Source organism: Dermacentor silvarum, chromosome 7, assembly GCF_013339745.2.
Source record: "Dermacentor silvarum isolate Dsil-2018 chromosome 7, BIME_Dsil_1.4, whole genome shotgun sequence".
Lineage (NCBI taxonomy): Eukaryota > Metazoa > Arthropoda > Arachnida > Ixodida > Ixodidae > Dermacentor > Dermacentor silvarum.
Window position 1 is genome coordinate 71,754,133 of NC_051160.1, and position 25,996 is coordinate 71,780,128.

At 45.1% G+C, this 25,996-nt stretch overlaps 1 protein-coding gene across 1 annotated transcript in view; it reads right to left on the reverse strand.

Moving 5' to 3' along the window:
- Nucleotides 1–2,150: 2,150 nt before the first annotated feature.
- The window catches only part of LOC119458201 (uncharacterized), a 40,436-nt gene continuing 16,590 nt past the window's right edge, over nucleotides 2,151–25,996 (reverse strand). The window contains exons 3-4 of the mRNA XM_037720026.2: nucleotides 9,589–10,399; nucleotides 2,151–3,726 (exon numbers count right to left, since the gene is read on the reverse strand). Of these exons, the coding sequence (XP_037575954.1) occupies nucleotides 3,575–3,726; nucleotides 9,589–10,399 (963 nt within the window). The 3' untranslated portion in view covers nucleotides 2,151–3,574. The remainder of the gene's footprint in view (nucleotides 3,727–9,588; nucleotides 10,400–25,996) is intronic.

Genomic DNA, 25,996 nt, shown 5'->3' on the forward strand with positions numbered 1-25,996 from the left:
GCTAGATAGATAGATAGGTAGATAAGCTCAAAACGGTTGAAGTAGGCAACGAATGATATTCATATATAAACTATTAGCCGAGCAACAGCCACATGTGCAAGCACGGGCTGTGTTTAGCCATGGAGTTTCATACCATTACTAGGGGGAACTGTGGCGCTAGCACTACATGCAGGAACTCAATAGTAGAGTGGTTCAGCTAGCATAGGAATGACGGTCAGCTATAGCCTTCAAAAATCCTGGAGAGCCAGCCAGCTCATCACAAAAACAGCAACGGTAAGTGAAATGGGGACTACTGACGCTATCCACTCTGAGAGACCTCAAGGAGCCCCACAGTACCCTGCCGTCTGAGCTGTCACTCTACAGGATGTTTAACTTGGGCCAAACCTTAAATATATGCAAATGCTACATAGATGGACAGAACCAAGGCAATGTTGTTAACCGTCACTTGGAGATATTCAGATTATTTTTTGCATTCCACCTAATTGGACAATTAGTCTTAATCAATTAACTTCTCGATTATTATAATTAGATGAAAAGTCTTAATGAGAAAATTCTAGAGCAACATGAAAAACTCCCGATAAAGCTTTCTGTTACTCAACATGTGTTACATAAAAGTGCTTTTCAGAGCGCGAAAAATGCCCGCGAATACATACAAAATTGCCGCACGACTGGCTGCTCGAGGCACTTTGCATTCATTCGCGGGCATCTTTCACACTCGCAAAAACTTTTATGTAGCACCTATTGAGCAACAGAAGGCTATACTGTATTGGAAGTTTTTCATGTTGCTCTACAATTTTCTCATTGAGACTTTTCATCTAGTTACAATATTTGAGAAGTTGATTATTAAGACTAATTATCTAATTAGGCGGAATGCAAAAAATATTGAGTATCTCCAAGCGACGGCTAAAAACGTTACCTTGGTTCTGCCCAGCTACGCTAGTAGCATTTGCATATTTTTAAAGTTTGGCCCAAGTTAAATGAAACGCCCTGTAGAGCGATAGCTCAGAGGGCAGGATATTGTGGGGCTATTGTGTATTGTGGAGCATCAGTGGTCGCCATTGCACTTACCGCTGCTGTTTTTGCGATGAGCTAGCTGGCTGTCCAGGATTTTTGAAGGTGGTAGTGCTTGCTTTTCGAAACGCCAGGTCCCCTATTATGTAGGGGATATTTATATGGTCACAATGAACTGTTTTAACTCTTCATTACAATAGGTATACATGACTGCATGACAGAAGCCCCACGAGCGCGTCTGTTGCCCATCTGTTCCTCCGAGGTTGGCTTAGGAACAGAGCTATTCACGCGCCAGCAACGTTGGAAAGCGCCCAACGGCACCATACACGCCGGTTGCGTTGTGTCGTTGAAGTATAGATGGCGGTTGTTCGCCACCGTAACATTGCGGAGCTCGACGCGCGCGCTTAACGTAGGAGTATATCTACGGCTTGAGGGGAGCGTTTGCCGTCTTCGCTGACTTCCGTACTCCCAGGCAGCCGCACTGTAATCGGCATTTCATTTCCCGCAACTGCACTATAAGCGATACGTGTATACATGGAGTCCTATTGGAAATTAACGGGAGTCTGAAAAAGCGTATTATATCCGGTCCTGCACTATAAGCGGTCACATTATAAGTGGTCTATACTGTAGTATGCCGAGATCTCAGAAGCTATGTCTTGGACTTGCATCCATAGTTTCCTACAAAAACTACCAGAGGGAACACAAGTGCTAGTGTCTCTGTTGGAGCTGCAAGTATAGTGATTCGGCCAGAAATGAAATAATGGGCAGTACATTTGCCTAAGCTTCACCTTTGTGGCTTCAAACGGCTTCGTAGCTTTCAGATTGATAAATTTTTGCAAAAATATTGCGTTATAAATGCAGCAATTTGCAAAGGTTCAACACGAGAACAGGGACCAATTAGCTTCTTTCATTTAAAAAGCTACGAGTGCTTGGAAATTTTGAAAGATAAAGAGTAATAAATAGCATTAACAATAACAGTTGAAGCCTAGAGCATAAAGATTAGACAAATCAACCAATCGTTACCATAGTGACCGAACGATCACAACACCAGAGTTCCCTCAAGCACACCAATCTTCTCTGTAGCTGACAAGAACTTGGAGGAAATGTGTGAGGGGCGCTAGGGAAGCGATTGAGAGCAGTTTCTCCAGGAGGAAAACATTTATTGAACAACCATATCCATTTCCAGACATCTTCCACACACTCAGTGACTATGGTAAAATCCACATGCTCGTCAGTTTTTCTCTCTCTCTCTGAAGGACATGAAGGGTATGGAGCAGCAAGCTAACCTGATGAAATACCTGAAGTATTCAGTGGCACCACTGAATGCTGCTACAGTAAGATGTGCATTTGTGAAATGTGCTTGATACCGAACAACCATATTGATTGTTTCAAAAGGAAAACGAAAAGCTGTTTATTTCTGTTTACTTCAACAGGCAATTCCTTTCAGCTACGTATATTACGATCATAAGACAATAAAAATGAAGCGGTTATTTTACCACTTGTGAAATGACAGTTAAAGTGCATTTGGCGATTTGCATTGTATCGAAACTAAGCAAGGAGGATGAGCACAATGTGCCAAAGCTGGAATGCTACCCCAAAAGCTGAAAAGTGTGAAGGTTTTGTGAAAAAGGCTCAATTTGCACAAATCTTGGTCAAACAGCATAAAATTTACATCTGCAGTTCTTACCAGTATGTGTCACAAATACAACACTTTATTCTTATACAAGCATCAGGCCCAAACTGAGCAGGTATTCAACTTGTCCACAGCAGCCACACCACGTAAACTCTTGAGAGTCTTTTGTATACAGCCAAATCGGTTGCACATTTCGAAACACAGGCAATGGTTTTGCAGCAAATGATTGTGATCTGCTACGCTCAGGAGCACTTATCTGCAACTGACAAAAATGACTATACAATGATTATAGACTGTCATTGTCTGAAATCACAACAAGAAAAGTAGGTGTTAGGGGTGATAAAGGTGAGTTTCACTATACTTGCACCATTGGCAACACATCTTTCAGTGTTGTCCCGCTAGGTTGAAAACTGTTCATGATCCTGTCCGCAAAATGTTGCATCACACTTAATTTTGTGGGCTACAAAAGCCCGCATCAATCGCAAATTGATATGATTTTTTAAATTGCTGATCGTAATCAACATCATACATGATTTCCATCCGCACCTCCCCCTTTTTTTTTAGACTTCCCACAGCCATGAAGCTGAGAAATAGGATCAGAGGTACCCCGCTGTTGCACTGCGGCAACCTTGGATTATCGACAAACCATCCAACAAGAGAACTCCTCACAGGATAGCCTAATAGGGATGCTGAAGAATCTAGTCAATATTTTGTTTCAGAAATTAAGTGGGAAGTCCTCAGTGAGACTACTATAGCTTCCATGCAATTAACTGCACTATCAGCATCTCCTTTTGAACTGACCGACAATGCACACAGACAAACAAATAAACAGTGAAAGCGACGCATGCAAACAGCAAGTGTTGCCAGGAGAACGATGGTGTACAACGCACATCCCGGCGGGTTACAAGCACGGTAACAGTGGTGACCATCTCAGGGCTTGCCAACGCTGTCCTCGTCGTCCTCGAATCTTCGCTTCCTGCGCACGATCTTAGGCAGCCGTGGAGAGCGCTCGAGCCATGGGTCTGTCTGCGTGGCCCGATGTTTCAGCATCTTCAGGTCCCCGAGTTGCGCAACCTGAGTCCCTGCAGGTGGCATATGTGCAACGAGAATTTGTCAACTGACACAGCATCGACCAACCAAAATCAGAAAAAAAAAAATACTTCAAAAGAAGCTTCAGCTTGGGAACGGTTGTGTAAATACATGGCAATGGAGAAACTGGTTTTCTTGGCAACCACTACACCAATTTTAGTGAGGTTAGTTGTATTTAAAAGGAAATGCTGAAATCTAGTAATTGCAGGTAACGAATTTTGAATTTATGTCCTGTATTTATTTTCAAAACTTTGGAGAACTGCAACACTTCAAGATTAATGTGTTAAGTTAACAAATTGGTAACTCTGCAATTAGAAACAATGTCACAATTCTGTAAAATTCCGCTAAGAATACATCTAAAGCGAACTAAACTGATCTATTATACACCGCTCTGAAATAGACCACTAATTGTAAGTAGTACTTTTGCAAAAACCTCGTAAGCATTCTAACAATTTCACGTAGGCTGTTAATTCGTACATCAAATTAGTCTGCTTTACATGTCTTAACAGTTGCAGTTTACATAAATGAGGTATCTCTTTTTGGTGCAGAGTTACGGATTTGTAAACTCCATGCTTCTATGTTATTGGGGGAAATTACAAATTTTTGGCAATTTTTCCAAGAGATTAGAGGTCCCACACAAAAATTCAGCTTCCTAGGGTTGCAAAAACTTAACTTTCTCTCTCTGTAATGCAATGAATTTCATTCAAATCGGTCCAGCAGTTGTCTCGTGAAGCACTTCTGTGTCTCACATGCATTTGAGTAGGGAAATTGGTGGTGGCCCCAAGTTAAAGCTTCCTCGAAACTGACGAAAGACTAGGCAAGACTAAACAAGAAGATAGATAAAGTTATCTTGTTTAATTTTAATGTGCTGAAATGACAAAGTGCATCATGAGGGATGCCGCAGCAATGTACATTAGAATATTGCCCAAATTTTATGAGCAGAACAAATTGCAGCAGACACTTGGTCACTAATTCAACATGCATGGTGTTATGCCTCCAAGGACACACATGAAGACCACGCACTTGACGGCCGCGAGCAGTCACGGTCGCGACGTTGCTGTGATAATGTTAGCAGCAGGATGCCCGCGTGCTTTACCCAAATGGATATTTCGTGCTTCCTATCTCCTTATCATTTCACTGTGCCATGCCTTTGAAACTTGGGGGGTTCACGTGACCTCCCAACAGTAAGTGTGCGGAAAGAAAGCACGCATCAAGGCACTATAGTCATCTCGGTTCAACTTTGCTGCCGTCCTCACATGCTCGCCATTGCACCTGCAGCAGATCACGTGACCTGTAACACTCGACACCCAAGCCACGGACGTGCTGTCGCAAATGGGATAGCACAGTGGCAGTGATGGCATGAGCGCATCTATAATGTCTATATACTAATTGCCGTCGCAAGACGAGTGCCACAGGTAATCACTGCTAGCATGCAATCCTAACTCTTTCATGCACAGAACTTTATTATTGGAGGGAAAAAATATTTTATTGAAAATATAGATTAGCCTTCGTCCAAAAATGACTTTTATAATGCGGGAAAAAAATTGGCACATTAGTTCAGAAGAAATGAGGTGGTCACCTGAGGTGACCACCATGCAGCAAGTTTCAGCCACTTTCGGTGAAATGCTGCAAAACAGTCCTTGTTTCCCCTCAGGCACAATGGGACGTTGCATGTCTCACACATCCACGTCGTTCTCGAAGGCTGAGATTTCGTGCTGCACATACCACACCTCCGCTTCGTGCATCTCTTTGGCTGGTGCTTGCTGTGAACTAGACGTATGGCCGTATCAGCCGGAAGAAAACAAGCATAACACGTGACATCCAACGCCAAAGAAAGTGGCGCCATCTCGGTTACAATGTCAAAGCTTCAACCGGCGCGCTGTATGAACGTTGATATGCGGGACCCGCGTGCTTCAAGAGGAAAAAATGAAGAAAAGGTGGTTATGTGGGGTGTCCACCATTCCAACCAGTTTCTGTCTAATACCCGTGTCACACGGGCGTTTGGAAGGCCTTCCAACCGATAGTCAGTTGACTCAAAGGTCAAGTTAGAGCTGCTAAACGGGCGGTTTCGAAGGCCGCCGAGTCAATAGTCCTATCGAGCTCAACTGGAGCACTCCTACAACTCTATCGAAATCTCGATGGCCTTTGAGCAATGGAAGCGGAAACAGCGCAAACATGCCCTCTCGTTCACAGTGTGCTCATACTCATGGTTAGAAAGAACAAATCAAACCAAAATGCTCTAAAAATACCATAGATTAGTGTTATTAATTACTCCATAAAGTATTTTCGTCCACTTGATATGTCCGAACTGCACATACTCTCGACAACAGTGATGTGCTTGTGTTCATTCCTTCCTCCATGTTGTCTAGTACTCTCCCTCTACTCCATGTGCAGCCAGCTGCCGTCATATCGCCGCCATTTCTCCGTATAAACAAACATAAAAGAAATTATAGTGCTTTTAAGTAGTTTTCATGTTGTTTAACTTTTGGCGACAGGAAAACGAAAATAAAGATCTGCAGCGCCACACAATTTTGCGAGAAACGCCTGAACCACCCAACGGCCTTTCAAAAGTGCCGTGTAGCAGCGCGACAACTCCTTTGAGTCGACAGAGTAGTGGCATTTCAAAGGCCGTCGACTGGAAGGCCTTCCAAATGTGCCCGTGTGACACAGGTATAAGAGAACTGAAGATGTTGGTTAGATGCTGTACTCCACAAGCAGCTTTTCAACGGTAATATTTTAAGCTACGGTCAACTCGCAAGAGTTGGAACTTGGGTAATTCAGGTTTCTAGTTAATACAAACAAACCTCAATATTTAGGATGGGGAACAATGTCTATAGTGCATTTTGAAGCGGCTTATTGATTCAAATAAGTCAAAGAAAAGTTTGGTTATTAAACTTTTCTGGCTGCCCAGGGCTCAGAAACGTGGCCAAACAAGTGCACTGGCTTGGCACCACTACAACTAGCCCCTGACAAAGGAAATAAAAGCATCAAGCATTGGTTTCGTTCTCAGTGAATAGAAAATCCAATAAAAATCAACGAAACACAAACAATGCCAGGGGAATCTAAATAAAAACAATGCCCATCCTACGCACTCTGAGAATTGATATGATGTGAAGCATTCTGCAGGTAGCTGGCTATTCAGTATCGTTTATGGTTTTGCAAAGCATTACCAGCATGGTGTCAAACCAAAAAAAAAGATACAGGTTCAGGTCCAGTGCACTCCCAATTTCGTGCTGGTTCAGTTTCGGTATGGAAATTCTAATGGTTCACGAACCAGTTAACAACACTGAACCAGTTCGGCAAAGTAAACTTTTTTCCTGCCTATGGTGGCATGCTGCACAGTGCTATCGACTCGTACGCATAGTGCATACAGAGGATTTATCAGGAGGTGGAAGAAATTGGCTGCTTGCACACGAGGACAGAAATCAATGTTTTCTTTACATGAATATTAATGAACTTTACTGTTGTACAACTACAGCAGCCATATGTATAAAAACGAGCACCTCAGGCAGTGTCGTCGCAAGAGTGTGCAGTACAGGCTGCGGTGCCTCGAGGCATTGTTGCTCTTTTCCGCGTTTCCTTTTATAGAAATCTACACTGAGTCCTGTGCAGGAATACGATTATGTAGGTCAATAACTCACAGGGGACCCTGATCATGTGAAGGAAATTTACGGAAGGATAAGATTGGGTTGGAGTGCATACAGCAGGAATTACCAAATCCTGACTGGGAGCTTACCACTGTCGTCGAAAAGAAAAGTGTACAATCATTGAATTCTACAGGTGCTAACTTATGGGGCAGAAACTTGGAAGTTAACAAAGATGCTCAAGTACAAGTTAAGGACCGCACAAAGAGCGATGAAACTGGAAAATGTTAGGCTTACCGCCAAGAGACAGGAAGAGAGTAAACGGGGATAGCCGATATTCTAGTTGGCATCAAGAGAAAAAAATGGAGCTGGGCAGGCCATATATTGAGTAGGGCAACTGGTGGACCATTAAAGTTGCAGAATGGATGCCAAGGGAACGGAAATGCAGTCGACGACAGCAGAAAATTAGGTGAGTTCAAGAAATGAGGAAATTTGCAGGTGTGCAAGTTAGCATCAGCTAGCACAAGACAAGGGTAAATGGAGATCGCTGCAAGACGCCTTCGTCATGCAGTGTACATAACAATAGGCTGGTGATGATGAAGATATTGAGTACGAGGAAAGCAGTAGAAGTTTAAAGGGGTGTTCGAATAGTATAATTTTCTAATCGAATCGAACTATGAGGATGCAGCATAAATCCGGGCATTGAGATGTCGACAACGTGGGCAGTGGCTGGGCGGTTCCGTGCAGGGTCTTCTTTCATTCTTTTTTTTTTCTAGGCACATTATTTACTGGACGTAAGCGAAAGAAAAGAAACATGGATTTTGATGCCATCTGCGATCAGGTGTTACACAACCGTATGTCTATGTCACGTGGTCTATCGTAAAACAATGATGCTGTTTGTACTCTGGTGCGAAAGCTTGATCCGATCATGAAGGCAGTGTCACATAGCTTTCACACAGCTTTAGCTGCTACGAAAAAAGGACTGGGGAATCAGGGCTGATACCAAAAGCGATGAAGTCTAACACAGTATTCCAAATCACTAGCTGTCATGAGGAAAGAGTTTGAGAAAGTTGCACGGAGGGCACCACGAAGCACCTCAAAGAGCTAGTTGGCTTAGGCATAAGAGTACGCGTGCAATCGTGGCCTAATAATCAGAACATCAAGGCCACTATGCTGTGCTGGAAGACAGGTTCAATGCCACCATCAGTCACACATTTAATGAAGAGGCCCAAAACAAGGTCAGACAGGAACCTACCTACTGCAAAGTGCTTGGAATGAGGCAAAGAATGCTTTGTATATTTAAAAACAATTTGTTCGAGCTGCAGAACAATGCAAGAGAAAGAAATTTATCCTACCAGTGGGATTAAAACCGCCACTTTGGTGGCTGTAAAACAAGCGGAAGACTGCTGGACGCACTAACTGCCAATTGTTGGCGCACTATACTAGCCAGCGCTCACCCCAATGGTAGCATATCTAAACTTACAATTTCAGATTTGGAGTGGAACACCTGCTCTGCCGGTGAGCAACTATATTTACAACACAGGCCAATACCTCCACATCCACAATTGGAATGCAAACGAAGCTGCCAGAGCAAGAAGGTGAGACAATGCAACGCACATGCTAGAATTGGTTCCAGAGTTATCCAGGGTCCAGGAGTTTGCATTCGTTTTGCCAATTTGGTTGTGTGAGACGCTCTGCAAATCAATGTAAGCTTGGCAGGAGCAAAACTCTTTTCGCGCCTAGAGAGGACGTTCCAAATGAACTGGCATCCTCTGGTTTAGTAAACTGAAACCAGGAGAGAGAGAAAACATTTAATTGGACCATCGAGGTCGTTGATCTTGAGAACGAGTAGGTGGTGTGCTCATTCCAGGACTCCACTGGCCATGGCTGCTTGACATACTTGCTGGACAAGAGCTTCTTGTCCCGCCAGGGTATTGCCGGTCAGCTGTACCTCCCACCACTTAAATGACGTGCTAGGCACCTTTAAGTGTTGAGGTTTGCCCCCCCCCCCTGAAATGTGAAAGAGTGTAGGGCGTGTGTCGCCGCACTAGGGGCAGATGCAGCGATATGTTTGTGGGTAGATTTTGAAACCTGGAGAAACAGTGACGTTGCTGCTGTGGAACCGAAACTACACTGAACAAAGGATGAAAAATCGCAACGATGTGGTAAAAATACGAAATAACACTGAAAACCTAAAACATGACGCGGCTAGAAGTGACATGTCCAGTTTGCTATTTTGAAAGAAAATGAGAAAGAGAGTGACACACGTACAGACAGTCCGCTTTTCAGGCTCCACGGTCTGTGTCCAGACAGTGCGCGTCGGTAGGCTCGTGCACGTCGACTTGTCGCATTTCTCTTTGGACTCGCCATTGATGCACTTTGGGCAGTGGACAACGTCCTCGGCGACGCACTCTTGCTGCGCACTTGTGCTCGAGAACGACTGCAGGTTGGAGATTACGATGCCCGCATCGCCCGTCAGGATCCCGTTGCCGCTGGCCGCGAACGCTGTCGAGCCCGTAGCCACCGACGAAGAAGGTTCGCCGACATATCCTGGCGGCATCAGAATGACAGACGACGGGTTGGTAACATCGTCCGCCTGGCAGCCCTGGTCGTGCGAGATGCCGTTCTCCATAATGTCGTAGTCCGGCGGCTCCCTCTTAATGGTCACCGATGATGTGGACGGAAGCATTGACGTCGACGGAAGCAACGTCGGCGTGATGCCATCTTCGGTCTTGATTTCATTCAGTGGGATTGTGCCAAACTCCTGGATCTTGAAGGCACACGACGACGGCGTATCATCCGGAAGTGCTACACCGCAGCCAGAGCTGGGCGGGGGTGCTGCGATTTCGCCGCCGTCATCCTCGTCGTCATCGTCGGGGATCTCCTCTTTCACGACGTAGGAGCTAAGAAAGCCCAGGAAAGGCCCACCCACGCCATTTTGGGCAGAGTCATCACCGTGAGTGTCCTGTGTCGAGGAGGAAGTCATGCCTTCGGTTGACTCGTCTTCTATCTCTCTCTTGATTGCATGAGCCGGGATGAGTCCTGTGCGTGCTTGGTCAACCTCCATGCTTGATTCGTCATTCTGCATAAAGAAAGAGCAATGATTGAACACTACAACCTCACAATTAAAATATTTTGGAGCAAATATGTCTTGTACCATGGTACGGACTATACTTGTTTAAGTGTGAAGCCTGCCTGGTGTGAACATTTTAACAGGAAGATACCATCTCATCAAGACAACTACAATGAAACAAAAAAAGCACTCTCTTCCTCCTCTAGCCGAAACAAAGAAACCACCGCTCTCTTGAACCACTTTTCTATGGGGACCCTGCCAAGAATTTATACTACAGTCAAGCCCATTTATGATCCCACTTACAACAAACAGTACAATACGAAGAATGGTGCAAGATATGTTATTTGCACGCACATGAGAACACTGTGTCCAAGATACACCAAACACATGTATGAACCTGCCACTCCATTGTCTTGAACATGAAAGTGATCCCTTACTTGCCTACGAGTGCAAAACTTTAAAAGAAGCTTTCTATGCCTAGCTCATCACATTTTCACAGCAATTTGACAGTCAGTATCTCACCGTATTATATATATATATATATATATATATATATATATATATATATGTGTGTGTGTGTGTGTGTGTGTGTGATATGTATGCGATATGTATATATATATATATATATATGTGATATGATATCTGTATCTGCACATACAATCAATGTATGTGCAGATACAAGCTCCAGCAAGCCAGCCTATAAGGGTGGATCAAATGAAGACGGAATGTTCAAGACATGGTATGAACCATGTTTATGTAAGGGGCCCTGAACCCCTTTTTATCGAAGTGTAGATAGACATTTGAAGTGAAAATAGGCTATTTCAGAATCACTTTGCCGCAAAAAGTACTTGAAATGCTAGTTCAGTAGAAGCGGAGCTACTGCAATCAAACACGGCCTCCGCTGTGCTTCCCTTCCTCCTTCAATGCCTTGCACTGCAAAGGCGACGGCAGAGTGGGGCGTGGCCACAACACTCCGCCTCCAAAATGTCACCGTGGCGCAGAGTTCAAATTTGATTTTGGCCTTCCGATTTTGGTGCCTACGAAGCACTAAATGTAAGCCAAACACTGTTGTCCTCAGCGAGCCGCAGTGCGCTTAGCCAGTGGCCTCGTGGCGACACCTCGCGGTGGCCGCGGTGTAGCCGACTGCAGCGACCAATAGCAGCCGTGTATGAGAGTGTGCTTTATTACGAACTATAACACACAGAAAAGAGCGAGGATCATGGGGTCTTTTGAAACGAGAGCGTTTGAGAGAAAGGTGACTTCGCGCTCCACTTGCGAGTTCCACGAACCGCGTACGACAGCAGAACTTGGCTGAGATGTTCGCAACAGCGTATGCTACCCGCAGACTGTTATTTCACCAAGCCTGAGGGGTGGTTCAGGGCCCCTTTAAACATAACCCCCTTGTTACATAAGCACTTGTCCCATAGTTTCACCAAGCGCACTTCTTAATGTTCCTCAACTTTATAAAGATACAAGATATTTAACCAATTGAATGTCCACAACTCCGGGTATTCCATTTTCATCAGTAAAACACAATAAAGCATGTGTCATGCCAGTTTAGGAGCGAATTTGCTGCCCTCATACCAGCAACACAGTGGAGACGTCGCTCAAAGTCGTTGCTCGCATGCGATACGACCTGTAGGCGACGAGCAAACACGACAGAAATCTCCATCGCGTCGCTGTGGCGCGCAAGATCGCGTGCATGCGGTTTACACTTAAATGCACTTAGATATCTACGAGGCGTGTTCAAAAAGAAACCGAACTTTTGCTATAACACCTTTACTGCCAGTGCTTATGGCACAACATTTTAAGTGCTGTCCGCTTCAAAATAGTCCCCTCTACTGGCAATGCACTCTTCCCATCTTCCATTTTTGGAAATCCTCTGGAACGCACTTTCTGGAATGGCACGCAGGTCTCTTCTCGCATTGTCCTGGATCTCCTCTACGGTTTGGAAACGACGTCCTTTCAAGGTGGTTTTCAGCTTGGGGAATAGAAAAAGGTCTGCTGGGGCTAGGTCCGGAGAATATGGTGGGTGGGGCACAACAGGAGTGTGGTGTTTCGCTAAGCAGCTGCGGACAAGGAGTGACGCATGAGCCGGGGCATTGTCATGATGCAACATCCAAGCCTAAATTTTCCCACAATTCAGGCCTCTTACTGCGCACAGAATCTCTCAAACGTGCTAGGATTCCCTGGTAAACTTCTTTGTTTACCGTCTAACCATGTGGCACAAATTCCTGATGGACAATGCCTTTGCAGTCAAAAAACACAACCAACATCCACCTTCATTTTTGACTGACTCATGCGTGCTTTTTTTTGGACGAGGAGAACCTTTGGCCACCCACTGCAATGACTGCACTTTCGTTTCAACATCATAGCCATAAACCCATGTCTCATCGCCTGTTATGATGTTCTTAAGAAAGTTTTCATCGCCATTGGCAGCGGCGAGCAGTTCTTGTGTGATTTCAACACGGGTCTGCTTCTGTTGGTCAGTCAACAAACACGGCACGAATTTTGCACTGACATGACGCATGCCAAGTTTGTCACTCAAAATTTCATGACATGATCCTACACTGATACGCACTTTATCAGCAACTTCTCAAACAGTCAAACGATGATTTCCACGAATCACAGCTCAAGCTCTCTAGACGTGGGCATCATCTGTGGATGTGGAAGGTCGTCCAGGCTTGGGATCGTCACCGACCGACATTCTTCCTTCTTCTAAACGCTTGAACCAATCATAGCACTGCCTGCGACTCATACAGTCCTCCCCGTATGCTTGGCTAAGCAACTGAAATGTCTCTGTGAAAGTTTTCCAAAGTTTGTAGCAGAACTTCACAGACACACGCTGTTCTTCCAATTCGTTCATTGTCACTTTGGCAACAATCCGAAGAACAGCTTGTTCATGTGCTCACTTCAGCGGCTGTAACTCGCCAACTAACGGTCAGTGCGAAACGCGGCAAATGGCAGTTTGTTGTCTAAACCTGCCGCTACATGCACTCAGTAGCCGCAGTGTGCTTCCTCTGCCGGTTGGCGCGCTATTTCAAAAGTTCGGTTTCTTTTTGAACACACCTCATATACTGGGTCACAGTATTACAGATGTGTCATTCTTCTCTCCGCCCATACACCATTCCTCACCAACCTTCCCCGGACAAGGACCAAACGTCGTCGCGGTCTTCTGGGACATCACTGCGTCGACGTGTCAGGGTGCATCTCCCCTTAACTGGTTGTTCTTGATTCCGAAGTACAGCGGTGCCCCCTGAACCCCAATCCTCGATTGCACTGAATGCAAGTAAGGTGCCGCCGTTGTGCAATGCACCGTTAAACCTTGCAGCGAGCGGGTGCAGCTCATTTGTTGTGCCATGCACCATTCCTGAACCAAACACGCCATAAAGGGGGCTCCGAAACACTTTTATAACTAATTACACAATGGCCTCACTATAAGTCTCCTGCCGTAAAGATTTTCCAAATCCTTCAAGTATAAGTGGAGTCGACGTAGTTATCTCAGCGATGAGCAGCTTTCTCTCTCCTTTCGTCTGCGCTAGCGCAATGGGTGCTACACACAGGGAAGATGGCAAGGGGGAAGAACTTTGATGCAGCACACTGTGGTGATAGCAATATCTACGCTGCTATCTCGGAGACCACACAGAGCAGACGCAGCTACTTGCAACTGCCATGTGTAGACTGGCAGCGCAAAGATGAAATGCTAGTTGTCTTTTTGAAATTGCAGACATAATATACTTTTCATTCATTTAACTCAAAATTAGCAGTAGTACTACTGGAAATGTTCTCGCAGGCTTGGTGGGCCTGGCTGCTTGCGATGAAGCAGCTACGTCGCAAACAGCCAAGAGTTGCTAGAATTTGCGGACGACATTGCAGAGTGAGCAAGCGATTTTTTACCAATTTTGACACAAGACTGTAATTTCCCTGCTGCATGCAGTGTAATATATTTGGCCCACATGTTCACAGGAGCCTCACTAACAGACTGGCAATGTTTTATTATTATTATGTTCAAGAGGGGTTTTGAATGGACAACCGTGTGCTCTTTCTCGGAGCTTTGCCTGTTTTCCTTCACATGTCGTGACGCAAACAGGGTCATGCACTTGATGTTACCAGAGTAAGAGCTATTGATTGGTCTATACATGAGGATCATCAGTTACAATCCATCTGCTAGCATGTGTTTGCCAAGCACTTGCACGACCGCTCTTCCTCATTGTCCCGCTTTCCTGTCATGCACAATCATTTTTACCTCACGTAGTGCATTTTGCACTGTGCGTAAGTGGAAACAGTGTGTAGCTGAAAAGCATGGAGTCCTGATAAGCGTAAGTTGATGGTGTTTTCAATTGAGAAAAGAGTGCCAGCATGACATTCGGTACTGACATAGTATTTGCACGCCTTCTAAAGAAGCACACGGGGAGGAGAGAGTAGTATAGGAAAGACAGAAACAGGGTTCGTACAGGTTTCCAAGGCAAAAATTCAAGGATATTCCAGGACTTTCCAGGACCTGTCACAGGTTTTTCAAGGACTCAAAGCTGCATCCAAAGTAGGATTTCTTTACTCTAGCATTCCCAAAAATGACTAGTTTTAATGCACTTAGAATAAATAAATGTATATCACAATTATAATAAAAGTGTCTAATATCGATAAGTTAACACCAAATGAACGCTTACAACAGCGGCTGAGATTTTTCCAGTATAGGCTGGAGAAATCACCAAAAATATTCATAACATTCAGCATAGGGTTATTGCACTAAAATAAAAAGAAATAAATGCATATCCCAATGATGTTAATAATGTCAACCTTGATCACTTTGCAAGTTAACAACACTACAAAAAAAATAGTTTGCAAAACCCAACGAATGCTTCCAACAGCTACTCTGACTTCTCCAGTATTAACTGGGAAAGTTTACCGAACATTTCCAAACCATTCGGTGTAGTCTTGCTACACATCCATTAAATTATAACAAATAGATCTATATTGCAATTTGTAAAACATGCCTTGTCTTGATCATTTCTCAAGTCCGCAATATCAAAAGTTAACACAACGAACACTCACAACAGCTGCTCAGGCTTCTGCAGTATTAGCTGGGTTGGTTCATCTATAACATTTCCAAAACATTCAGCATACCATATTTTCCGGTGTGTAAGACACATTTTTGTTTCTTAATTATTTGTCGGTGCGTCTTATAGAATGGTGCGACCTATGTACTTTTTTTTTTTTGAAAAACTGCCGTCAAAATCGGATCCGATGTTATGGCCAAACGAAGCGCACTGGTTGACATAATTGCTACGGGTTATGTGCGCGCCATCGAGGTGCCAGGTTCTTGTGATCGAGTTCTCGAGCGCGGTGCGAGAACGATGGAGCAGCAACGCATGCGGCGGCAGGCCGACCGCGAGTCGTTCGACCCCGAAGTTGTCGCATCTGCAGATCGCTGTCAAGATACGGCGTGCGCCGCTGCGCAAACTACGCAGTTGCTACGAGAGTACAGGCAGCCCCTCCTCCCTCCCGGGCAGCCTTCCTGCTTTCCTCCCTTGTGCGCGATTCGGCTCACCGTCGCACGCTTTCACTTGCATATACAGCATACGGTGCGCGGGGACGATGTTATCGCCATTGGACTTTACACGGAACAATGCGGCAACCACGACTGCAGGAATGCACCTGGAGTGGAAATATATGGCACCCATATGCTTGCGCGTGACCCGCGTTCACGCAGCAAAACGTCACTGTAACTTTTTTTAAATCACTTACTGAAAGAACAGGTGCGACTTATATACGTTTTTTTTTCTCCGAAAAAACTGCCGTTTTGAGGGGGGTGTGTCTTATACAAAGGTGCGACTTATAGAACGGAAAATACGGTAATGTTATTGCACTTATATAATCATAAATAATATTATAACAAACCTCCACCCAAAGGCACTGAGCATCAGTGGTAAAGTTTCTCTACTACAGCTCCCTTTAGCTTTACTAGCTTCACCTCGCACGCAAGAGTGAAAGTGGGAAAAGGCAGACCAACGGGCGAGCAGTGAAACGAACGATAGGGTGAGGAAAGCAGCGTAAACACTGCCAGCCAAGCCAGCACCGAAGCGGAGCATGGGTCTCTCGCTCCGTTTGCGGTTTGAGGTGGTGAACCTTTTATTTTTCTGTGCAGTTCTGCAAAACCGAACCACGTGTACTCGCGCCAGCGTATTGTTTCGGAAATGGGGAGTTTAATTGTCAGATCGACGCCTATCTACAACAGAAAAAAGGAGGTCGCAATGTCAATATCAGAGTGCACTGCTCACAAAACTCAAGGATTTTCAAGGACGGAAAAAATTCCAGGACTTTTAAGGGCCTTGAAAACACACTTTTCAATTTCAAGGGTTTTCAAGGATTTCAAGGACCTGTACGCACGCTGGAGAAACCACTTGCTTGCCTTCCAGCCGACTGGTTTAGGGCTACTTTGCATTGGCACGAGAGGTGTATGCATGCGATTGTGGCATAATGGTTAGAGCATCATGCTCTCGTGCTGGAAGACCAAGGTTCAAGCCCGACATCGGGTGCATAATTCCTTTATTTTTTTGTGCTGAGCTAGTACGCAACACAGCAGCAGCACCCAGCCGCCACGGTAAGCGAAGCCCAAGAGGGTTCGCAGAAAAAGACATTAAGACATCGGAAATATATGAAGCAAGACATTAGGAGTGCTATTACTCCCCTCCATTCCCCCCTCGACTCATTTGCTGCCTGTTAGCAGGGGCAGCACAGTAGCAATATCCTGTATATTGCGGTTACACCACTTAGCCTCAACATGGTTTATGGTGAAAACAGTTAAAAGGTTTGTTTGTCTATCTTTTTCACTGCGTCAGCGTCGTCATTGTGTTATCATCATCTGACCACCTCCTCCTCTCGAGCTTTGCCCTCGTCATAAAGTGAATAAGTCCTGCCGGCCACTGCCACCGGTGATCGAACTGATGCCCCATAGCAATGAGAAGGCAGGAGCAAGACATGCTAGCCACTACATACACAATCACTCAGCTTTCTCATGTGGCTATTTCTATGGAGAGCAACTGTGCATGTACTTCAGAAGCCAAATAGGCAACACTGTAGCAAAAAAACTATGGGTGCACAACAAATAAGTTACCCCTTACAGGGGCCTTGCGATAGTTTCCTAACTAATCATAGAATGGGTTCACTATGAAAGGATGCCGTCTCACGAATTTCATGCTGCAAACATTTTTCAAATCCTTCAACTATAGTTATTGCACCGATACCTGGATTTCTCTTTTTGTCTCTGCTAGGGCGCCGGAAACTACACAGCGAAGTCAAAAGCCCCGGCCAAACGTTGAGTGTCGCGGCGGCGAAATATGGCAAAAGGGCTTGTCGCGGCACCTCGTCGCGGCCGCGACAGGCTACACTACGCAGCTATGCGCTGGGCAAAGATGAAATGATTTCTTCGGTTTTCTGAGATCAGAGACCTATATATTTTTCAGTTACTTGACTCAAAATTTGCAATTGCGTATTACTGAGAATGCTCTCGCGCTCACAAAATCACATTGGTGGATAGCTGCTTTCGATCTGACCGCACTGCTGCTGCATGCCGTGCAATAATATTTGGCTCACATGTTCACAGGAGCCTCGTTAACAGATTGTCAATGTTTTTTAGTATGTTCAAGAACTGTTGGTAGGCCCCTTTAAAGCACGTTGCGAGCATGCACCTTTTGTGGAATGGAAATGCACTTTATTAATCGTGATTTATGCACCTCTCACACGGGCAAATATAGTGTCATTTTTAGCGAGTGCACTCCGCCACTAGTGTCATTCAGAGGCTGTCACACATGAATGCTTACTGACACTCGCTGCAGAACACACTCAGCTGCGAGTGTGTTTGGCGAACTCACTTCGCTAAGTCGAAGTGTGCAGCCTCGGTAGCAATGCTCAAAAGATACATAAACTAATATTGAAGCAGATTCGGTAGTAACCTTAAACCACCTTTTCTGCAATAGAAGCGTTATAAGCTAATAAAATGTGCTATATTGTAAATAAAAAGCTAATTTACTATAATTTATCTCGCGCTGCTTCGGTGTAATGGCCGCGCAGTTGTTTGTGCCTGTGTATCTGTAAGAGACAGGAAGAGAGCGGTGTGAATCAGAGAACAAACGGGGATAGCCAATATTCTAGTTCACATTAAGTGGAAAAAATAGACCTGGGCAGGCCATGCACTGTGTAAGATGGATAACTGGTGGACCATTAGAGTTACAGAATGGATACCAAGAGAAGGGAAGCACAGTCGAGGATGGCAGGAAACTAGGTGGAGTGATGAAGTTAGGAAATTTGCAGGCGGAAGTTGGAATTGGCGCGAGACATGGGTAATTGGAGATCACAGAGAGAGGCCTTCGTCCTGCAGTGCACATAAATATACAGTAAAACCTCGATAATTCGAACTCGGTTAATTCGAAATTTCGGTTAATTCGAAGAATTTGAGCGGTCCCGTCATTCTCAATGCAAATTCTACCGGATAATTTGAATGGCCCGCACGGCTCTATTCGGATAATTCGAAGTTTCCGGCTAGTAGCAACGTGCGGCGGTTAGGGCGCTCCGTACAGTCGCCAACCGATTTTCCGAGCTCGTGGGGACTGAAAAATAGTCCGGAAAACTCGTTCGGCCGAAAAAAAAAGTCATTAGAGCGGCTGAAAAAAAAAAAATCTTTAATAATGCCCTGCCTCATACTACGCTTGGAGAGGATCGACTTGCTTGGATTTGCGCAGCAATGACGTCATCTCCGTGTACAGTCGACACGAACGCCACCGCGTTGGCAATCTCCGCCAACGGAGTTCGCCATGGAGATCCAAGAAACGAGCTTCGCACCGCTTAGCTCTCGCGAAGGTACAGGAGGTAGCGCCGATCACTGAGACATGGGTCTCCGAGACACCTGCTCGGTGTACACGCCACGTTCAAAATAGCAACCGAAACTTGAGAAAAAAAAAACTCACTGAAATAACACGCGTGGTGTCAGCGCGCACGAGCGAGCGCGGCCGCCGCAGCCCGCAGCGAGCGAAGGTTCGTGCGGTCTATCGCTGCAACGGAAACTGAGCGGCGAGGCGAGAGCACAGCCCATACGAAAGGTCAGAGCCGTCTGGAGATCGCTTTCAAGATACGCTGCGCGCGAGAAACCGCTCCGGCGCTAAGTACGCAGTTGTTAGAAGAGTAGAAGTCGCCCCCCCCCCCCCCCCCGGCCTTTCGCACGAGGGAGGAAGTCGCCTCCGCCGTGCGTTCGCTCTCCATGAAAGCGCGCGTCCCCCGCGCGCTGGCGCTGTCACTCGCACATACGGCGGGCGCGCGGCGATGATTTTATCGCCCTTGGACTTTGTATGGATCCTCAGGGCGGCGACGCCGACGGCGAAAATCCGCTTGAAGTGTCCATATAATTGCTGTCGCAAAAAAAAAAAAAAAAACACACACAATAAATGGTTACGACGATGGCATGGCCTCCGAGACTGGAGGATTGCGCGAGCTCTCTATTGATAGCGCGCGTTCTAATCTTGGAGGCTATACAGCGAGCCACTGGAATTCAAGCCAGTGCAAAATCCAACATGGCGGCCTCCAAGATTGGGTAGCGCAGCTAGGAAAGAGCGATTTAGTCCGCAAAATCGAACTTTGGGGTCTCAATTCGTCCGAAAAATTGGGTGCGAAAATGCATGAACTCAATGGGAACCCTGATGGTGCATTTTTGAAGTCCGGAATATCCAGCAAGTACAAATTTTTGGAGTCAAGCACCACCACGCCCGCTTTCGCGGCAGTTATCGATTCCGTGAACATCGTCCGCAACTTTGTTGAGTGCAGTGCGGGTGATATTTGTATGCTACGTTTTTTGAGCCAGCTGGAGAGCATGGCACTAGGGGCGGCGAACCAGCGCGTCAAGTAATCCCGCATCGGTGATTACTTTGAGTAATTTTTCTCGGACATGGAAAATAAAGGTGATTTCTTTTTGCGGCAAGTTCTTGCTTTTCTTTTTTTATTATTCATTTCGGTTAATTCGAAAATCCGCTTAATTCGAAGAATTTTCGCGGTCCGGCGACCTTCGAATTATCGAGGTTTTACTGTAGGCTGATGATGATGATGATGCCTGTGCTAGCTACTCTATCTGTGCAGCTACCATCATTTGTTCAGAGTTCAATAGATGGACGTAGTGCATCAATGACGACATGGTCGGATGAGGAGATCAACGCGCTCATACGTGGGGTGCCTCAATAGTACTGCGTCTCGCCATTTAGGATCATGACACATTCGTCGTGGTACAAACACCTGTAGCCAGACCGTTGCAGGCAATTGGAAGCGGCTGGAATTCACGTTCAAGGCACGCTCAGATGGTGCAATCTTTCGTCAAGCTTGCGTAAAGGTGGAATACTGCCCTTGCGCATCTGCCAAATAAGGTGAGCAGAGCATGGCAGTCTGTCCATTTAAATTCTTTGTTGTTTTACGGCCAAGTTGACAACGGGACGCTTGCGTCTTTAGCAGATGCGCTCTCTTGAATATGCAAATGCAACGCACTTCTCTGCATTGTCTGAGCGCGTGAAAGATGAGTGGAGTCTCGAAGTGGTCCGTAAGCGACAAATAAGCACAGCCATAACACGCGCTAAATGCTTGTGCTCAGTTTTTGTGGCATCTGCAACGAAATCCGCCACTTTTCCTCTGCTCGCCTTTGATGCAACGCTCTCTCGTCTTGCTTGGCTCGTGATTATTTACATTGAATTACTTCTTTTGCACTAAAATTGATTCTAAATCCTGTTTTTACCTATAACACAGCTATAGAGGAAACCGTGCTTAAAACTGATACTGACACAGTAGAATCTTGCTGATACGATTCTGCATAATAAGTTTTTCGGGATAATACGGTTCTTTTTCTTTTCCCGATAATACGATTTGGCTGGATAATACGTCAGATAATACAATTTCAGGATGATACGCTTTATTCCTCAGTTCTCATAAAGATTGTATCAATGAAATTCCACCGTACAACCATTGCCAGCGTCATCAATTCCAAGGGCACTTTCTCAAGTAGCAGCGTGCCGCCAAAGTGACACTCAGTGCACTGAAGTGCACTTGCTAAAAGTAACTAAATTTGCCCGTGCGACACGGGTATTATCTTTAGACGCAGCACATGAGCAGTAGCAAACTTGGAGCAGCAAAGACTGGCAAGCAACACACTGTTTCTAGATCACAGCGACTTTCTCAGCAACCTTTCAGCTGCTGATTTCCTTTACTTCAGGAAGTTGTCTATAAAATTTGCTCAAAGCAAATACCCCTCTGGTATACGAGGAATAAGGATTATAAACAGGGATAAAGTGCCTCAGAAAGGCTGGCCAACGTTTCGATAGGAGGACCTATCTTCGTCAAAGGCGGCCTCGTCATCCTCGGCTGGTTAGCTTTAAAGGGTTAGTGGAGTGACGTCACGTCGATGTCCGCTTGACTGGCTAGGCGCGGTTTCTAAGAGGAGGGGACAAAAGCGGGAGAGCGAGAAAGTGGCAAAAAAAATTATAAAAAAGAAAAGTGTGCAGGTCACAATACGAGTTGAAAGCATGACTTGAGTAGCGTAGCATCAAGGCATCGGGTAATTTTGTGGTTGACAGGGAGCAGCTTGGTCCGTCAAGGGACGTTAGCCTCACTAGTTCGCCCTAGGCGTCGTCGCGGCGGTATACAGAATTGGCGAGACCTTGTGAGGTATCCTGGCGTCTGGGATTTTGGACTGTCTCGGTGTGGATCTTGCGTGGAAAAAAAAAAAAAACGGCGCAGGAGGGTGACAGTGTAGAAAAAATATAATTAGAAATTTAAACATGGGGGGGGGGAGACAGGTGTACCTGGAAAAGCGCTCGTATGGTTGATCAATGCGTAAAAGCATGGAGGACAATAATAAACTGAGTGGTAGGGGAGATGCAGGGAAGAACTGGAAATGCAAGAATAGGTGAGGTTGAGGGGAATAAGTAAAAAAAAGGAAAAGAAGAAAAAAACTATAAAAAAACGGCACAGGAGAGTGACAGCGCAAGAAATACAATTTGAAACATGAACACTGAGGGGACAGGTGTACCTGGAAAAGCGTTCGTATGGTTTATCAATGAGTAAAAGCATGGAGGAGGATAATAAATTGAGTGGTAGGGGAGATGCAGTGAAGAACTGGAAATGGAAGAATAGGTGAGGTTGAGCATCGAGATTAGCTGGAGGTCTAACTTGTTTTGCGCCTTTGTTAATGGTATAACAATTTAAGGTTTATGTTACTGCTTTTAGCGATTCTAAGCTGCCACGCGATAAATTCATCCCCGTGGGGTGCAGGCATTTAAACTTGTGTATGAGGTATGATTCTGTATATTTTCTCTCGCGAGGTGAACGAAAATTTGTTTGTAGTATATAGAGTCTTGCTTCATCAAATATATTGCCGTGTTCATTGAAGTGGCTGGCTACTGCTTTAGGTAAATTGTGTTTTGTATCCGCGCGATGGCCGTTGAGTCACGTGTGCATTTCTTGTTCAGTATCACCTAAGTATTGCTTGTTACAAGCGGCACATTCTAGACAGTAGACTACGTTGCTTGACGTGCAGGTGAAATTCGAAGTTACCTTGTGAATGTAATCTGACGCTGTACTTTTTACTGTAGTAGTAGATTGAATATGTTTGCATGTGGAACACCTGGAGCGGCCACAGGGACCGGATGTTGGCTTCGTCTTTGTCCTTAGTTTGGGGTGTACAAGAATGTCCTTGAAATTACTGTTCCGTCTGTAGGCTACTCTGGGCGGGTCGGGAAAGATCTTATTAAGTTTCTGGTTGCTGGTGAGAATTGGGTGGTATTTCCTGAGGATATTGTTCACGTTGGGGAGTGCGTTTGAGAATTTAGTAGTAAGAAGAGGCGTTGTTGTCCTTGTGATCTTAGGGCGGGGTTTGAGGACCTTGGCTCGATCAAGCTTGCTTGCAGCGGTGTAGGCTTTCTGAAGGGCAGTGTTCGGGTAGTTCATGCTTGATAGGGTTTCCTTAAGGTGATCGAGTCTGTCTATGTAGTCATGGTTTTCAACGCAAATGCGACGAAGTCGTGTGGCTTGGCCTTTAAAGATACCTTGTTTGCAATGTCTGGGATGGTGGCTTGTATAATCTAGGTACTGTTGTTTATCAAAAGGTTTTCTATACAGCATTGTCTTTAGTGTCCCATTATCAATATATATTGTTGTGTCCAGAAAATTTATACGCTCATTTGAAGATTCCGATGTGAATTTTATTGTTGTGTGAAAAGAATTTAGGAAAGTTACAAATTTATCTAAACTTTCCTGACCATGTTCCCATATTATGAATATATCGTCTATGTATCGTAGGTATGTGTGGGGCTTGTGGGTGCAACGAGATAGGAAATCCGTTTCTAGAGTACCCATAAATATGTTGGCGTAGGTTGGTGCAAAAGGTGTGCCCATACTTGTCCCATGTATTTGTAGATAGTAATTTTCCTCAAATTCGAAGTAATTATATGTCAGAACTAGTTCAAGAAGAGACAAGTATACTTCAATAGAGTGTTGTGCATTGTGTTTGGACAGCGTTTCTTTTATCGAGTTTAAACCATCAGGGATTGGAATGTTGGTGTACAGGGCCGTGACGTCTAGTGTTGCGAGAATTATGTTTTGCGGTAGTGTGCCTTTTGTATTATAATTCTGAGTAGATGGGGGGTATCTTGTACAAATGACGCAAGTGTTTTCGGAAAGTCACCAAGGAAGTGGTTAAGAAATGTGGAGAGGCTTTCTGTCGGGGTGTTGTTGTTCGATACTATCGGACGGCCTGGGATATTAGCGGTGTGAAGTTCAGTGGGTGGAATTTTATGAATTTTCGGAAGGAGGTAAAAGCGTCCTGCAGCTTTGTTGCTTGGTTTAAGAAATTTGAATTCTGACGGTGTTATCAATTCATCATCCAAAAGTGATTTCAGCCTGTTGGTAATTTTCAGTGTGTATGGTAACGTCGGATCATTGTCTAGCTTACGGTAATGTTCAGGGTTGTTTAGCTGTCTGTAAGCCTCGTGCTTGTACTTATCTATTGGCCAAATAACTATACTTCCACCCTTATCTGCTTCCTTAATGACAATGTCGTTCCGGCAACTAAGATTTGAAATGATACAATTCTCTGATGAAGTTATGTTTTTAGGTCGCTTAGCTGTCTTGGATTGGCTTATAATTTCTTTAGTGACAGTTTTGAGGTATAGGTCGAGTTCTATGGCTTGTTCTGGTTCAGGAGTCCAAGTAGATTGGGCTCTAAGTGGGGTCGTCCCGGTGTCTGGTGCGTTGTTGTCGGCAAAAAAATGTCTTATCCGCATTCGTCGGGAAAATTCCGAAAGATCCTTGTGAAGCTCAAATTCATTTATTGTGTTGTTCGTGGGACAAAAGTTTAGGCCCTTGCTAAATACGTTTATTTCTTCCCTACTTAATGTTTTTGAAATATCTACAACATTAGACTGATTTAATTTTGGGGAGCCTTCAGCCACGTCTGCTATTTGTAGATTCGAGCTCCCTTTTGTTGGCGTGAGGTAGCCGTTTGCCTGGAAGGTTGTCTTCTGATTGAAGTTCGCTTTCTTCCTGTTTTTGAACCAGTTTTCGAGACTGTGCTTCGTGGTACTGTTCTAATTCTTTCGTCTCATCCGGTGTCAGAGCTATGTTCTGAAGTCTATGGCTAAAACTTTCCAGTTCTTCGCAGTGTTCCGTGAGTATATTCAAAAGTGAGAAGGAGGCATTGTTTAATGTTGTCTGCCAGTTTGCACGATGATGGGGTGGGAGTGTTCCTAGAGCTGGTATAGCCTTCAGGGTTAGTCCCTTGGGGATTATATTGTTCTGTGTGCAGTCTGTGTATGTTTTCAGATGAAAAGTGTAACTCACACGTTTCTTGGTAAGTTTTCTGGCCTGCAGAAATACTGTACTGCGTGGCTGAGAGTGGTTATTAACTTGCAATGACTGTCATTTATTTGCCTTTTGGCGGGTAGATCTGCATGTCGTTTGCTTCTGTTTGGCAGGTTTGTTTCCGCATGCCTCACTTAGTTCCACCTCTGTTTCTGTTTGAGTCTTTGCGTGTGCAGGCGAGCGTGTGGGTGTCTGTGTGAATGTTTCGGTTATGGATTTTGTGTTGTCTGTGACAGTTGTGTCTGTTTGTACTGCTATTGCGTGTGCAGGCGAGAGTGGGTGTCTGTGTGAATGCTTCGGTTATGGATTTTGTGTTGTCTGTAACAGTTCTGTCTGTTTGTACTGCCGTTGCATGTGCAGGCGAGCGTGTGTGTGTCTGTGTGAATGCGTCGGTTATGGATTTCGTGTTGTCTGTAACAGTTGTGTCTGTTTGCACTGCCGTTGATTTCGTCTTTGGAATAACATGTGCGCGGTGGCTCGTTTCACAATGAGTTGTCTGTGTGCCCGAAGTGACTGTCGCAGTTGGTGTTGTGCGGGGTGGCACTGTCGGTAGGGTTAGATTTACAGAGTGTTTTTCTGTACTTGTCCTTAATAAAGGATTTGATGTGTTCGGAAGCTAGATGTATTCCTCTGCGGTTTAGATGGAAGCCATCCCAAGCTAGGTGTTCATGCGGTGCTTCGTGTATTTCTGCGTGGTGCATTGTGTCGATGTTCTTGTGGACG